General features: G+C 46.4%; 1 protein-coding gene across 2 annotated transcripts in view; it reads left to right on the forward strand.

Annotated features, from left to right (window-relative positions):
- COL15A1 (collagen type XV alpha 1 chain) overlaps nucleotides 1-16,794 on the forward strand; it is a 111,659-nt gene that overhangs the window by 72,772 nt on the left and 22,093 nt on the right. For both annotated transcript variants that reach the window (XM_040238855.1, XM_040238861.1), the window contains exons 17-26: nucleotides 3,353-3,388; nucleotides 3,804-3,944; nucleotides 4,120-4,185; nucleotides 4,993-5,028; nucleotides 5,135-5,218; nucleotides 6,647-6,712; nucleotides 8,955-8,990; nucleotides 12,518-12,580; nucleotides 14,978-15,046; nucleotides 15,154-15,189. In XM_040238855.1, coding sequence (XP_040094789.1) covers nucleotides 3,353-3,388; nucleotides 3,804-3,944; nucleotides 4,120-4,185; nucleotides 4,993-5,028; nucleotides 5,135-5,218; nucleotides 6,647-6,712; nucleotides 8,955-8,990; nucleotides 12,518-12,580; nucleotides 14,978-15,046; nucleotides 15,154-15,189 — 633 coding nt within the window. The remainder of the gene's footprint in view (nucleotides 1-3,352; nucleotides 3,389-3,803; nucleotides 3,945-4,119; nucleotides 4,186-4,992; nucleotides 5,029-5,134; nucleotides 5,219-6,646; nucleotides 6,713-8,954; nucleotides 8,991-12,517; nucleotides 12,581-14,977; nucleotides 15,047-15,153; nucleotides 15,190-16,794) is intronic.

A 16,794-nucleotide genomic window follows, 5' to 3' on the forward strand; every position in this document is an offset into this window, starting at 1 on the left:
GTGAGTAACCTCACTGAGCTCCTGAAATGTCATTGCTGGGCACTGTAAAACCAGCTTTTGCATGAGATGTGTGAGGAATGCAAGTAAATGACCATCACCTTCCCTTTCTCCAACCAGTCCCAAATTGGCTTCGATCAATTCTCTAAATCTTGTGTAGTAAGGAACAGTGTACCCCTTCCCAAGAACCTGAGTGGTGAGCTGATCTTAAGTAGGATCTAGTAAGGGTTTAGAGCTCATAACAGCTTGTTTCAATTAAACGCTATGATATTGGCTGGATTTCCTATTTTATATCTTCTTTAATCATCAAATGTATTTGGTAAAAAATCTGAATTGTAGGCCTCCATGAAACCATACAGAGCATAGTCGATTTTAATTGTAATAAATTGAAGTTATCAGTGTAACACTATACACAAAACCAACTGACTTGATAAGGCAGTAAGTAAGAAACCACAACTGAAAAGGTCCTTGATGTTATGTGATGAAGTCTAACATTGTCCTTAGCAAACCAGCTACCATAATGAGCCAGAATTTTTAAAACTATGTATTTCTTTGGCTGCACCAGGCCTGTGGGATCTTCAGTTAGTTTTGCATGCAGGATCTTTTAGTTGTGGCGTTCAAACCCTTAGTGCAGCACGTGGGATCTAGTTCCCTGACCAGGGGTTGAACTCAGGCTGCCTGCACTGGGAGCATAGAGTCTTAGCCACTGGACCACCAGGGAAGTCCCCAGAATGTCTAATAAATCCTAAGCCACCATTTTGCAACACGCAGCACTCCCACACCTGGTTCTTTCACAGTGTTTCTGCTGTAGAACTGGTCTCTCCATACCATCATCATAATTCAGACTTGCCACTCTGCTGGTTGGAATTCCAAGACAGCGCATAGCCTCACCACACAGTTCTCTCACTGAGGAGTGAAGTCTGCCTTCACTATTTTAGCTATGGGGTCTTTGCTGATCCTTTAAATTGGAGCTACCGCTTTGACTCTGCCTATTCATGTAGGTCACATAACCTACGATAAGCTCTTCCATCCCAAAACAGATCTACTCATATTCCAAAATGGTGGTCACCAAATCTGTGAGCCAGTGAAGTGGGCCCAGATACTATCTCTTCATACCTACAAGCTAGATAAAATCATCTGTTTCTGAGACAGATAAATCAAGGTCTAACGTATCTTCTGGAACTTCCTTTGAAACTGCTACAAGATGTACTCTTGATTTGAAAAGTCAGAAAGACAATTGAAAAAGTACAGTTTTTCACCTTATGCGCATCCTTTTCTTGAATGGAGTCAACAGTAATGATGTTTTCAGAGGACAGAGTCCAAAAATCAAGAGACTGGGCTAAATTAACTTCTATTTCACAGTATCTCTGACTGAGATTTGACTTATTACTGGAAAAATACATAAGGATGGTACTTCCTTCAAGGACAAATTGCATCGGAAAGCAGACGATGGTGGCTGGTCACACCCAAGAAAAGCAAACACAGAAACTGTGGCCTGCAGGTTGGGCAGCAAAACTGGAACCCGATCCTTTCTGTTTCTGCTCTGGATGTAAGATCACACTCAGTTTTTCCCAGGTCAGGTTGGCAGGCAGGGAAGCAACAAGACCCAAGCAACCTCTGCTTTCTTCTGCAAGCGCTCCTCTCTTCCCACCACCCCATAGAGTAGCTGGGTTCACTCTGTGGTTCTCTCTTTAAGTATGTCTGTTCTGTTATTCAACCTTTCTATAGAGTATTTCCTCTCAGCAGTAACATATCTGTCTCTAAGATCTCTTAATTGATTTTTTTCCATAACTACTGTTCTTATTTCATGATAGTTTGTCCTTGTTTCTTGGCTGTAATAATATTCTCCCTTTTCTCCCTGAGAGTATATAGTATTTACTTAGAGTTCTGATTGCTTCGTGTTCTTAGCTCTGTTTCCGCAGGAGACACTCCATGGTTGATGCTGTTCTCTTTCAGAGTGTTGCTTTTGCTCAGAAGTGTAGGGTTTCTTGCTTGTGTGGTTATGCTTTAGAAATTGGAATCCCTCTTTAATCTGTTTTCTGCTGTTTATACAAAGTACTGGCGAGTTGGGTGGTAGCTACTTCTGCAGGATTTAGGACAGGAGGATTAGGATGTACCTCAACAGGTGATCTTAGGTGTTCGGGGTACCCTTGGACCTCCCAGAGTCTGCCAGCCACCTGGGGCTCTGCCATATCCCTTTGCTTCAATAAACAACTCTTATTGTTCTTGTAGTGAAAATGGAAGGTGAGGGAAGAGGGGCAGGGCTCCATGGCTGTCTAGCTCCGGAGTGTCAGCTTCTGTCTGTCAGAGCCATAGTCTGCTCTCTTGGCTTCCACTCCTCCCTTACCTGATGATATATTTCTCCCTGTGGTTTGTCTCCATGGCTGAAGCCTCTGACTTCAGCTTCCTGTGTTTTCTCATTGGCACTCCTCACTGGTTCAGGCTCAGTGTCACTCACCATCTTATTTTTGAGCATGACTGTTTTGGAACTATCCACTCTGTCACTTCTGTGGATTTGATATAGGAAGGGGAAGAAGGGTTTGGGAGAAGGCGCAGCCTTAGACTGTGGCTTTGTTATGGTGTCGAGAGCCTTCTGTGTGGCCATGCGGTTTCTGGCTTCTTCTCTTGAGGGTGCTTGGGTGGTCTCCAGCTGGGGGCCCCCCGACTGCAGTCCTCTGATGTAGGGCAGTGTATCCTGTGGCTGACCACTCCTGGCCATCAGCTCCCATTGGTCCTCCCCTCTGCTTTGAACTCACAGCTGGCTCTTTACCTTGGGATCCACATCTTACTCCCTAGAAAACCTCTACCGTGGTGGACACATAAGCTGTTTTAGAGACCCTCTCCCTCAATTCTGGGACTATTCTAGCCAGCTTTTGGTCTTTAGATTTTTCCAGAAGAGAGTCAGCCATTATGGACATATCTCCAAAAGCCTAGGGAATACATATCAAATTCTTGAAGTCCCTTTTCTTGGATTCAAGGAGGAGAGGCACCCCTTACTTCCATCTTGAGAAGATGGGAAGAGGGTCCACTCAGTACACTGACAGCTCTCCAGGGAAATCCTTCCCTTACAATCTTTCCCTGGTTCATCTTCAACTTCTGCTTTTCAGTCTTGAGGTAGGTACTAAACTAATGGTTGAAAAATGGGTTTCACAAGCTTTCAGCATGACCTGCCTAGCAAACTCACAATTACTGTAATGGGCTCAGGTTTGAGACATCAGTCAAAACTGCACAGGAAGAGTTCCATTTTAATGTCCTGTTACTTAAGTGTCTGTAATCCTGCATTTTCTTCTAAACGTACCTAATGGAAGATATATTATTATATTATATATAATCGGCCATCATTTTTTTTTTTCAGGGAGCTAGAGGACCTAATGGCTCAGTTGGTGAAAAGGTAAAAATTGAAAAAGAAAATTTTTCTCCTCCTTCTTCCTGTCTCTCTGGGTTTAGTATAATTGAACTGTTGGGCTGAAGTACTAAACATGTAAATGTCATGGATCAGAGAAAAACATCTGGATGGAACTGCTTGGGGAAGGCGGAACAGCTGGAGCTGGAGGAGAGTGAGTAACCTGCCAGGTTTTCTCCTCTGTCACTCCCTCCACCCAAACGCATTCAGTGAGTGCTGTCAGCTTGTCTCCAAGTAAAATGTCAGTTGGCAAGACCACTGTTCCTGTACCATTAAGCAGCACCAATTGGAGAATCCATCCATCTAATGAAATTCAAAGAACAATTTTCTGACTCAGGTGTGAATGTTTTTCCTTCTATGAAGAACCCAAGACTAGATAATCAGCCTGTCCCCTTCCTCACAGGGTGATCCTGGCAACAGAGGCTTACCAGGGCCCCCAGGGAAAAATGGACAAGTTGGCGCTCCTGGGGTCATGGGGCCCCCAGGGCCTCCTGGACCCCCTGGGCCCCCAGGCCCTGGATGTACAACAGGACTTGGATTTGAGGTATTTTCCTTCATCCCTGTGGTTAAAGAGCAACATGCATTACAGATGACTGGAAAGGCCAGCTAACTGGACGCCATGGTGCTGCTGGTTCCCTGCTGAGCCCCAGCTCCCAGCACCATACCTGGCACAAGGTGGTGTCTGGGAGTCAGATCTGAAATTCTTCTTCCTTCCCTAGGATACCGAGGGCTCAGGAAGCATCAGACACTTACACGAGCCCATCTCTGGGCCAACGGCGTCAAGTGTAGGTTGACTTTTGAAACCTTCACTTTGAGGATTGTCATGCTGTCATGCTGGAGTGGGGAAGCTGTGGGGTGCCGTCCTGCTCTGTTACTTTCAATAATTCCCACTCTCTGAGCCTCCAACTTCCCGCTGTGCGGTGCGGAGATCAGGTGCTCTTTATAGCTTGTTTCTTTGAGGAACAGCATAGAGCTTTTGCACAAGATATAATATGGGAAAACTTGAAAATTACCTTTCTCTGTCTCTCCCCAGTACCTAACCATCAAGCATCTCTGCTTCATTGACTCCTTTCTGCTGCCTTTTCAAGACTCACACTTTGGCCCATTTCAGAATCCCATGCTCCTAAAGGTACCCCTGCCCGCTACATCTCCCCCCAGGGAGGTGTGGTCCATCTTCTGCTATGATTCTTCTCTCAAGAAGACCAGTCCCAGGATCTCCTTATGTGTGTCAAGTGGTACCCAGAGCTGAGCACACTAGTACAGGAGGAGCTGAGCCTCACAGAGGAGAGCATCACTGCCCCCTCCATGATTGAATAGGAAGACCTCCCCCATCCCCCAGATGCAGAGGGCTCTGAGGTTCAGGGTCAAAGAACACTCATCCAGTGCTGGGAGAGGACCTCTGTTCCTCTTGCTGTCTGAGATGTTCCTTCCTTCTGACTCTGTAAGGGGAATTTGCCCTTCATCTTTTGCTACCATTATCAGGGACAAAATCCTTGTGAGGGCTTGGGGAGAGATGGCAAGTTGGAAGGGTAGATGGAAAGTGGGCAAAGTAAATAGAAAAAAACTCAAAGAATATTTGTTTGTTTTGCCAGGGTCCCAAAGGAGAAAAAGGAGACCGGGGACCTAAGGTGAGGTCATAGATCTGTAGTAGGGGTGAGAGAAGTTTTCATCCCGGTTCTAGGAGCATTATCCATATACAGTGAATTTTTTTCCCACTCTCACTGCTACATCCAGGGTGACAGAGGGATGGACGGAGCCAGCATTGTGGGACCCCCTGGGCCCAGGGGGCCGCCAGGGCGCATTGAGTTCCTGTCTAGTGTGAGTATCACCAGGTCAGAGCATGGCTATGTGTTTTGTGACTTTGCTGAAGGGGAGGGAGGGTTGTCCACAACTTCAGTGCCTTCAGGGCTGCTAGTTATGCCGGGGCTGTGGAGCTGGCATCTGGTGCTGGAGTTTCTGCCTGCCAGCATGGGCCATCTGTCTGTGCCTACTGTGATACCTCTATTGTCTCACATAGTGTCTCCCCAGCCCTCTCTTCTGGTTGGCAGCACTTGCAATCAGGAAAATAAGTATAACAGAGCTGTAACCAACAAGCAAGGAACATAAGTGGGGGAACCAGGGAGGAAAGATGGTTTAGGATATGAGAAATCAAGACAGATTTTCTGGAAGAACTACCTTTGAAGAGGGACTTGAAAGCTAAGCAGGATTTACCAGGTAAGTGTGGAGGACAGGACTTCCAGAACTCAGGGGGTTGGAACTCTCAGAGCCGAAGCACAGAATAGAAAAACATGGGTGTATCCAAGGCCCAGGGAGCTGATGGGCATGGGGGTGTGTGGAGAGTGATGGAAATTTGTAGAGAAGACTGGGATGTGGGCTGGGACCCGATCGCAGCCCACTGGACATTAGAACATCACATTTGTGAAAAATCGTGGCCCTTTTGAGAAAAATAAAGTTGTACTGGTAGATGACAGAAAGACAAAAAGTCCCAAATAACTGAAAAAAAACAATGACTAGAGATTTTTAAGTATAATTCAAAAATACCAAATGTAGATAAGAATGTGGTGAAATAGAAAAATCTCTTTGTTGGAAGTATAAATTGTACAATCCCTTTAGACAGCTCTTTGGCAACCTGCTAATATGTTCATACTGAAAATTTCCACATGGGAAGACCTCCATGTCATATGATTGAGTAAAAAAAGCAAGTTGAAGAATAATACATATAGCCTGGTACCATTTGTATAAAATAACCACTTGGACAGATACACATAAAACGCGCACACACACCCCTACAACACTATTTTCTGTGGGTATTAATATTAGTATTAATTTATAATTATATATTAATAACATAAATATAATATTTAATTGTTTCAGTCACTCATTCGTGTCCAGCTCTTTGAGACCCCATGGACTGCAGCATGCCAGTCTTCCCTGTCCTTCACTATCTGCTTCACCATGTATATATTTTAAATTATAAAAATTTATAAAATTTTAATATTTAAAATTATACAAGAAAGAAGACATTCATATACTGTGCAATTTTAAGGTTAATCAAAAGAGAAAAGAGATAAGTGGCTCAGGGCTACCTTAAGAAGTGGGTGGAGTGTGTGTGTTGGCCGTGGGTGGGTGTTGTTAGTGTCTGCCTGCATCTGCCAAGCAGGGTGACTTCAGTTAAAGCCTCACTGCCAGGAACAAGGTGGAATATGTGCCACCCTCTGTCTCTTTGTCTGATTTTTCTCTTTTCAGTCTTTAACCAACATCACCCAAGGATTCATGAATTTCTCGGACATTCCTGAGCTCGTCGGGCCTCCGGTGTGTATCCACAGCTGCCCTGGAATGAGGGTCCTACCCAGATGCCCCAGTTGAAACTAAGTTGGGTGGGTTTGGAATCTGGGGGCTCCTGAAGCACAGAGCTCAGAGGAGAATGGAAAGAGAGCTTGTGTCTCTGAGAAGTTGCTGCAACATTAACTTGATTGTGCTGGGAGTTTTTTGTCCAATGCGGTGGAAGCTTCCAGTCCCTTGCATCAGAAATATGTGTAATGGAAATCAGAGAATCATAACTAACAAGCTAATTGATGTCTGAGCAATGCTTTGGGCCTGCTTTTCTTTACGTGGTCTCATTTCCCAGAAGGGGAGGAGACTACTGCTAATGGGGAGACTGGCGCACGAGGAGGGAATGTGACCGGCTTCAGTCTTCCTGGCCCCGTTTAGAGATCAGGAACACACAAAGAAGCTACCTCATTTCCTCAAGTCCAGAGTCAGTTTGTGACACACTAGAATCTCAGAGGAAGGAAGCTTCCTCCTGCAGCTCGTGTGGTAGATTGCCATTGCATCTTCTGCATCTGCTGGTGACAGCTGGAGAGAGAGGAAAGAGCTCTGGCCTTGAAAGCTTTGGGTTCCCAGTTCCCAGTGGGGTTGGCCTGAACCCCTGCCATCGACCTCCTGGGGAAAACTCAGCCCTCTCCCCAAGGCTCTTGCAGTATATATCCTGAAACCAAATATCTGAGAGCCAGCGTCTCCTGCCGTGGGTCATTTCACTGTCTCTTCCCTACATCTAATGGGGCTCCCTTTCCTTGATTTCTGCTAGAACCACCCAGAACACCCCAATAAGCAAACCCTAAAGCAAAGAAGCAAAAGTCATTTCACAAAGTTTTCTTCTAATTATTGGAAGTTTAGAGCATTAGGTGGCTTAATTCTAAAGCAAAACACAGCCTAAGATCTAAGAATTGGCATCTCTTTTCTGAGTCCTTGGGCCTTGTCTGCCCACACCCCTTCTCTCTTTCCCACCCCAAGAATCTTCTTTCTGTCTCAATCCCTGGTTTGCTCTTTGGCAAATCCAGGCCTTCAAGGGTATCTCTAAGGGAGGATCCAGATTTTCCTATTCAGACAGATAGCTCCCTCCCAGTTGCAGCGTTATGCTTTTCCACTCCATTATATCAATCTCTGGGTCGGGAAGATCCCCTGGCGAAGGGAACGACTACCCACTCCACTATTCTGGCCTGGAGAATTCCATGGACTATACAGTCCATGGGGTCACAAAGAGTCAGACATGACTGAGCGACTTTCACTTTCATCACTTTTCGTATGTACGCTACATATGTATATATATTAGTATACAGTCCTTTGTACCTGTTGCTTCTGCATCTACGTATTCAACCAACCTTGGATTTAAAAAAAGGCTGAAAAAAAATCCAGAAAGTTTTAAAAAGCAAAACTTGGATTTGCTGCATGCTGGCAACTATTTACATAGCTTTTACATTGTATTAGGTATTATAAGTAATCTAGAGATGATTTAAAGTATATGGAGTATGTATATTGGTTATATGCTGACCATTTTATGTAAGGGGCTTGAGCATCTGAGGATTTTGGTATCCACAGAGGATCCTGAAACCCATACCCCTCAGATACCTGGGGATGACTGTGCATTGGGAAAGTTGTTGTCATTCAGTTATATCTCTGTATGTATATTCTGCCAAACTCTTATGCCTTCAATAGCTATGTGGGTAACTGGGCTTGGAGGAAAACGTGTCCTGGCACCATGTGGAGTGAACCACAAATTTTCTATTTCCTGGAGCCTTAAAAGCGTCTGGCCGTTTAAAATTCTCCCTCTTGCTGAGGGAAGAGAACTGAGTCTCACCAACTGCCCCCACTTCTAACCCCAAACACCCCAGCACACCCTTGGGGCCCACGCCTCAGAGTTTGGGAACTTCTGAGAATATCTGTGAAGGGCAAGAACTGCATTCATTGCCCCAGGGGTTCCTAAGGTCGAAAAGGAGGAGGAGTGGTTGTGGGTGGGGGAAGCTGGGACTTACAGAGCCCAGAGTCCTGACTGAGGGTGCAGAGGCTCCAGGCTTCTGAGCATTTCCTGGCTCCGTGCCAACTAGCTGTGTGACTGCATGGTTCCTCCCCCTGTGGAATGGGTCATAAGTCCCACTGGGTGGGGACATGCTTGGGCCTTTGGGAGGTGCTAGAGGAAGTGAGCCCCGGGGGTGCAGGTTCCTGCTGGCCTGGAAGTGCTGCTCCTGAGCTGCCTCTTTGTCTTTCTGTGTCACAGGGCCCCGAGGGCATGCCTGGGCTGCCAGGATTCCCAGTGAGTACCACATTAGCCATCTTCCTTTGTGCCCTGTGGCTGTGTACATTCTGTTCCTCCCACCTGGAATGCTGTTCCTCTCCATCTGCACAGCTGAGCTCTAGTAGTTCTTGCTCATGTAGCCTTTCCTGCTTGCCCCCACCTAGAGTGATTGCGACTGAAGTGACTTAGCAGCAGCAGCAGAGTGATTGTTCCCATCTTTGAGTCTAAAAGGGCTTTATTTTCACCTCTTTTCTGCCTTAAATAACAGTTACTTATGCCCCTATTCTTTTTTCCTCAACTGTACCATGATCAGCTTGTAGAGGGTCGGGTCTTGTTCATCTCTTTCTAGCCTAGGGCCAGCCAGAGCCAGAGTTGGAGCCCACGGTTGGCTTCCTATAAATATGTGTAGATAAATCAATCATTTCAGGTAGCTAGCATCAGAGTGGCAAATAGATGGGGAAACAGTGGAAACAGTGGCTGACTATTTTTCTGGGCTCCCAGATCACTGCAGATGTGATTACAGCCAGGAAATTAAAAGACACTCACTCCTTGGAAGGAAAGTAATGACCAACCTAGACAGCATATTAAAAAGCAGAGACATTACCTTGTTAACAAAGGTCTGTCTAGTCAAGGCTATGGTATTTCCAGTAGTCATGTATGGATGTCAGAGTTGGACTATAAAGAAAGCTGAGCACCGAAGAATTGATGCTTTTGAACTGTGGTGTTGGAGAAGACTCTTGAGAGTCCCTTGGACTGCAAGGAGATCCAACCAGTCCATTCTGAAGGAGATCAGTCTTGGATGTTCATTGGAAGGACTGATGTTGAAGCTGAAACTCCAAAACTTTAGCCACCTGATGCGAAGAGCTGACTCATTTGAAAAGACCCTGATGCTGGGAAAGATTGAAGGCAGGAGGAGAAGGGGACAACAGAGGATGAGATGGTTGGATGGCATCACCGACTCAATGGACATGAGTTTGGGTAAACTCCAGGAGTTGGTGATGGACAGGGAGGCCTGGCGTGCTGTGGTTCATGGGGTCCTAAAGAGTCGGACACGACTGAGCAACTGAAGTGAACTGAGAGTCAGAATAGATAAAATTCCTAGAGAGAGAGGATGGTGGTGATGGGGGACCGAAAGGAGGGAATCAGAGCCTGCAAGTCCAGTAATTAGCAGTCTGTGCACCATGCTATGGGGCTTCCACCATGGAAGGTGAAAGTGCATCTCTGTGTAGGAAGTGACCAGTTGAGTGTAAAGGTTTGAGCCTGCTCTGAAGCCCAAGGCTCCAGAGTGAACTCTGCACCATTTCTCTGTACAGTGCAGTTCTGAAAAGGCCTAAATGCCACTGGTGACATGTGTGCTGCTTCCAGGATAGGTGAGGGAAATTTATCACAAAATGTAATAGAAATTTGTCATTGACGGTAGAATTACAAGTGGTTTCTTTTTCTACTTTTTTATATTTTCTGAGGTTTTCTAGTTTTTTAAAGGAGCATATGCTCTGCAGGAAGCAACAGTTAGAACTGGACATGGAACAACAGACTGGTTCCAAATAGGAAAAGGAGTACATCAAGGCTGTATATTGTCATCCTGCTTATTTAACTTATTTGCAGAGTACATCATGAGAAACGCTGGGCTGGAAGAAACACAAGCTGAAATGGAGATAGCCGGGAGAAATATCAATAGCCTCAGATATGCAGATGACACCACCCTTATGGCAGAAAGTGAAGAGGAACTAAAAAGCCTCTTGATGAAAGTGAAAGAGGAAAGTGAAAAAGTTAGCTTAAAGCTCAACATTCAGAAAACGAAGATCATGGCATCTGGTCCCATCACTTCATGGCAAATAGATGGGGAAACAGTGTCAGACTTTATTTTGGGGGGCTCCAAAATCACTGCAGATGGTAACTGCAGCCATGAAATTAAAAGATGCTTACTCCTTGGAAGAAAGGTTATGATCAACCTAGACAGCATATTCAAAAGCAGAGACATTACTTTGGCAACGAAGGTCCATCTAGTCAAGGCTATGGTTTTTCCTGTGGTCATGTATGGATGTGAGAGTTGGACTGTGAAGAAGGCAGAGTGCCGAAGAATTGATGCTTTTGAACTGTGGTGTTGGAGAAGACTCTTGAGAGTCCCTTGGACTGCAAGGAGATCCAACCAGTCCATTCTGAAGGAGATCAGCCCTGATATTTCTTTGGAAGGAATGATGCTAAAGCTGAAACTCCAGTACTTTGGCCACCTCATGTGAACAGTTGACTCATTGGAAAAGACTCTGGTGCTGGGAGGGATTGGGGGCAGGAGGAGAGGGGGACGACAGAGGATGAGATGGCTGGATGGCATCACTGACTCGATGGACGTGAGTCTGAGCGAACTCTGGGAGTTGGTAACGGACAGGGAGGCCTGGTGTGCTGCAATTCATGGGGTCGCAAAGAGTCGGACACGACTGAGCAACTGAACTGAACTGAACTGATGCTCTGCTGACCCTAAAAATACAGAACTTGACATTAAACAACAGGAGAGGGTGACAGCCACAGGGAAGACCTCTTAGCCAGGAAGAGGAGGCGAGACCTCTGAGCTCCAGGCCCAGCTTGGCTGCTCCAAAACCAGAGTGCGTTCCAGACACATTTGCCTCTGAATGACTAGTTCTGTGTTCCCGAGGGAGCCTTGGGCTTCTCAGAGCAGCCTTTGGGACCACTTGAAGAGTAAGGAGGGGGCCAAATAAGCAGGATCCAGGGCACCAACAAGGCTCCATTTGATGTATTTTATATACTGGGCTTTTGTTTAAGACTTTACTTAAAAAAAGGAATGAAAAGAGTTTCACTGCTAAAAAATAATAACAAATATTTGAGGGCCACTACATTAACCCAGAATAGAGGGACTTGAGAAAAGCTAAATTACATGAAAAGTGTTGAAACCCTTTTTTGGGGCAGACGTCTGGCTGTGTGAGTCATTGTCACAGATCTTAAGTGTCTGTTGGAGTTGAGAAGAGGTCACCTCTGACCGGATGTGCAGAATTGGGTTCTGCAGAGGGAATAGTGGAGGCAGTGGTGGGGGTTGGGGGCGGGTGCAGAGAGGCTAAGGGGATAGGCTCGCCCCTGGTGGAGTGACAGGAGTGGAGGGTGAAGTGCCCAGAGCAGCTGGGATCACTTTGGGTGTCAGTTTAGGGTGCCTGGATCCCATTCCTTAGGTACTGGGGAGCCAGAGAAGGGGTGGGAATCATGGAGGATGGATGATGAGGGAAGTGGGCTGCAGGACAGCCCCAAGGGCCCATGGGTGAGCAGAGGCAGCAGGCAAGGCCGTTTCCGTGATGCCCATTGGAGGAAACCATAGTTCAAAGAGAATGGGGCCTCTAAGGCTCCTAACACTCGATGCTGTCTTCCTGCCCCCAGACCACAATTTCCAGACCACTTAAAATTAGGAAAACATCGTAACTGTGACTTCCACTGGCACTCTGAGTTCCTTTACTCTTGGGGGAAAAAGAAAGAAACCTTTGTTCAGTTAAAGCATTTTAATTGTAACAAACAACCAAATACTCTCCAATAACTCCTTCCAGGGCCCGAGAGGTCCAAAAGGTGACATTGGCGTACCTGGATTTCCAGGACTAAAAGGAGAACAGGTAAGAAGGGCCAGGTATGTGGGTGGGAGAATTTGCTAAATATTTCAAATGGGTTGAAAGTAGCTGTTAACTTTTTTAAAGTTTGAGATATAACTCACGTACCATAAATGCACCCCTTTCAACTGTGAAATTTGGTGATTTTTAGTATAGTTGCAAGGTCGTGTGGCCGCCACCACTACCTAATTATAGAACATTTTCATCATGTTGGAAGAAACACTGTGTCCTGTAGCAGTCACTCCCGAGCTGTTCACTCTCATGATCTCAGGATTCCTTCAGGGTGCAGGTGCGGTGCATGGAGAAATAGATTTTCATCATACTTGGAAAGAGAACTCAGCCAACACTCCCCTGAATGCTCTTCCCTTGAGTTCTATGCTCCGTCTAATTGCCTCCGCCCGGCTCTCACGTTAGAATGTTCACTCCCTGAGAGCAGGCACATCCACTCCCCTTTCCGTGGCTCCAGTACTTAGCACTGTGCCTCTTACATGAATGGCACTCAAAATATTTGCTGGATGAAAGGATGTATAAGTAATGAATGCAATGAATGCTAACATTTAGAAATTCTTATTATGCTATTAAATTATTATGATTATTATAAGCTGGGGCATTCTGCAGTTGGTTAGCAGTCTTGGTCCAGAAGTTTTGGAATAAATATTTAGCATGCAGAGCACTTCCTGAGATTCCTAGGACATTGAAATGACCTTTTGTACCCTTCCACATTTGCCTCTTAGAATTGATTTCCCAGTTGGTTTTTATAGGTAGGGGAGAGTAACATTTTCATAAACAGATGCAGTGACTCTGCATTGGATTCATTTGTTCATCCACCCGTTTATATACTCATCCTGCTTACATCCATTCCCTTTGATGTACCAGCCAGGTTCCTATGCTAGGTGCTAGGAGCAGTGAGATAAGATGTGAGGAACAGACATGCAGAGAGCCACAGAGAGACTGGTTGTTGCTGTAATGGGGGTCTGTACAAAGCCAGCAGGAGAAACCCTGAGCCTGCCTTGGGATGTCAGGGATGGTTGGTGCGTCTCTAAGAGAAAGGACCATTAGCTACTCTCTTTCCTTCCTTCCCAAACCATTTCACAGTAGCCCCAAGGAAGTGGAGAGAGTTTCTAGTGTCTGTTGGACCACAGTCCAGGGGGCGGAGGGTTCAGTGTGCTCAGTCTGAGTTTAACACTACATGAGACCTTGTCTTGGGGTGCCTTTTGCTGCCTTGGGCCTGTAGAGAGGGTGTGGGGCCAGGGCAGCTCTGGCTTGCGAGAAGCCTGGTCAAATCAGATCAGCTCTTGCCTTAAACACTCTGTTTTCCATGTGGCAAGGTCAGGTGGATCAAGAAGGACCTACTTGCCATCCCTGCCCCAATCCCCTGCCACCCTGAAAACTGGGAAGAACACCCAGAGAGCTCTGCTCTGACCCCTGCGGCAAACACACTTTCTCTGGCTTTACCTCTAATGCTTTTGTGCTTGCTTCTTCTTGCTGCTGGCATGCTCAGGACTGCTTTTCCTCACCAGTTGAGTGGTAAGATCCAAATATCAAGTGTGGGCGTGGGGGACAGAGAGGAGAGGCTGCTCAGATTGCTTTGGCGCCACTGCCCTGGCTGCTTCCAGCCCTATTGAAGGGAGACTTTCGTGTGGTCCAGCCCAGCTCTTCGGGGGCCAGCATTGAAGTTCAGAGCCAGAGCCTTGAATGGCTCCTCTCCCTGGCCTTTCTCTGGACATTTATCTTCTTGAAAGCCTCCTGGGATGGTAGGTAACCCTGCAGAGTGCAGGATTGGGGGCAGGATTCTGTGTCCCAGCCACCAGTCTCCCCATCTCCCCTACGCCCCAGCAACTGAGATAACTTTGCCTGATCAGGTGAGTATTTGTACAGGAGCCTGGAGCTTGGAGGCAAAATTCCAAGACTCAGGACCCCTGTGTTGAGAGAAGCCTCCACTGATCATGCTCTCATGGCTTTCCCAATTTTAGATGTTTTAACAAGAAAAGGATTTTAGGCGAGAACAGATCTCAAGTTGAGCTGTTAGGAACACAAGCCACCAAATATATTAATGTTAGGAGCCAGAGGTTCTCAGTGGGGAGCATACAGCCAGAGGTGGGGTGGACCTTGAGGATTGAGGTTCCTGGAGAATTAAGGTGGGGATGCTGAGCAAGCAGCAGCAGGACCTTGGAGGGGCTTGCAAGACCCCAACCTGTGCTTTCAGACAGTAACTGAAGTACATGGAGGCAACAGAGTAGACGATATTTAACCCCTTAGGAGGCTGTGCAGTATTTCAGCAAGAGGTCATGTCAGGGCAGGGGGGTTGGAGAGGCGGTTTGAGGGCCAAAGAAATGGCGGCGAGCTTGTGGATAAGGTGGCGAGGTGAGGCCCAGCTTCATCGAAAGGTTCTTTGAATTACAGGGTGAGAAGGGAGAGCCAGGTGCCATCCTGACGGGGGATGTTCCTCTGGAAAGGCTGAGGGGCCAAAAGGTAATTATTCCACTAGACCCTGAAAGCACACGTCTGCTTCAAATCCCGTCTGTTTCTGCTGCTGACCATGTTCATCCGAGCGACAGGTCTTTGTCTCCCTGTTTTAGGGTGAACCTGGAGAGCATGGAACCCCGGGACCAATGGTAAGCCAGAGCATGTTGCCCCTAAACTGGGGTTTGAAGCATTTATTGTACTTTGGCTCAACTAAATTGAGTTGTGAAAATAAAAATGATATGGCAATGTCTGTGTGTATTAATGTATCAAGGGTAGGCTGACTGCGATTTTTACAAAATCCACTGTGGTGGTTGCCAGTTGGGTGTCTCCCCTCCAAGCAGTGACGCGGGAGCCCATGGTGCTTATGTCCTGTGACTTCACTGTCTGGTGGATTCAGATTCACACTGGCATCTTCCAGTTGGCAGGCCAAGCTTGGGGAGGGGACAGACCATGGAAGATGATGAGTTCCACCTCTGGCCTCCACTGATGCAGGAGGCAGTGGGATGGGGGGCGGGGGACCTTGGTCTAGCTGTGTGTCCAGAAGGAAGTGGAAAAGCAGATGGTGGTGAGCCCCACAGTTGTACCATGGGTCTTGCCAGCTATAGATTACCATTGCCCAGGCAACCTGGGCCTTTTGGCTTCTGGTCTTAGATCTGCTGCTCATTTGCTGTATGACCTCAGACAAGTCCTCTTCTCTCTCTGGCTTTCAGAAAATAAAGTCTGTCACTTTTTCCATTGTTTCCCCATCTATTTGCCATGAAGTGATGGGACAGGATGCCATGATCTTAGTTTTCTGAATGTTAGAGTTTTAAGACAACTTTTTCACTCTCCTCTTTCACTTTTATCAAGAGGTTCTTTAGTCCCTCTTCACTTTCTGCCATATGGGTGGTGTATTCTGCATATCTGAGGTTATTGATATTTCTCCCAGCAATCTTGATTCCAGCTTGTGCGTCATCCAGCCTGTCATTTCACATGATGTATTCTGCATATAAGCTAAATAAGCAGGGTGACAATATACAGCCTTGACGTACTCCTTTCCCGATTTGGAACCAGTCTCTTGTTCTATGTCCAGTTCTAACTGTTGCTTCCTGACCTGCATATGGATTTCTCAGGAGGCAGGTAAGGTAGTCTGGTATTCTCATGTCTTTCAGAATTATCCACAGTTTGTTGTGATCCACACAGTCAAAAGGCTTTGGCGTAGTCAATAAAGCAGAAGTAGATGTTTTTCTGGAACTCTCTTGCTTTTTCGATGATCCAGCGGATGTTGGCAATTTGATCTCTGGTTCCTCTGCCTTTTCTAAATCCAGCTTGAATATCTGGAAGTTTGTCCCTTAAGTCAGGCAGAATGGATGCCCTGGAAAGGCGTCCTTGGTCCTAGCTGCAGGCTAGGGCAGACTGGAAGAGTTTTGTGTTAACCACTGGTTAACCACTTACTAGGGCTTCCCAAATGGTGGTAGTGGTAAAGAACCCACCTGCCAATGCAAAAGACATAGGAGACTTGCATTCCATCCTTGGGTCAGGAAGATCCTCTGGAGGAGGCACGGCAACCCACTCTAGTATTCTTGCCTGGAGAATCCCAGGGACAGAGGAACCTGGTGGGCTACAGCCCATCGGGTTGCAAACAGTCGTACACAACTTTGCATACATAGCCTGTCTCAACACAGTCTATTTGCCATTTTTTCAGGGCATGGATGAACATGTTATTAGAGCAGAAAGAAGTGGCTTTATAGGTTCTAGGGTTAAACCAGTCATTC

The sequence above is a fragment of the Oryx dammah genome, unplaced genomic scaffold, assembly GCF_014754425.2.
Source record: "Oryx dammah isolate SB20612 unplaced genomic scaffold, SCBI_Odam_1.1 HiC_scaffold_1, whole genome shotgun sequence".
NCBI classification, from domain to species: domain Eukaryota; kingdom Metazoa; phylum Chordata; class Mammalia; order Artiodactyla; family Bovidae; genus Oryx; species Oryx dammah.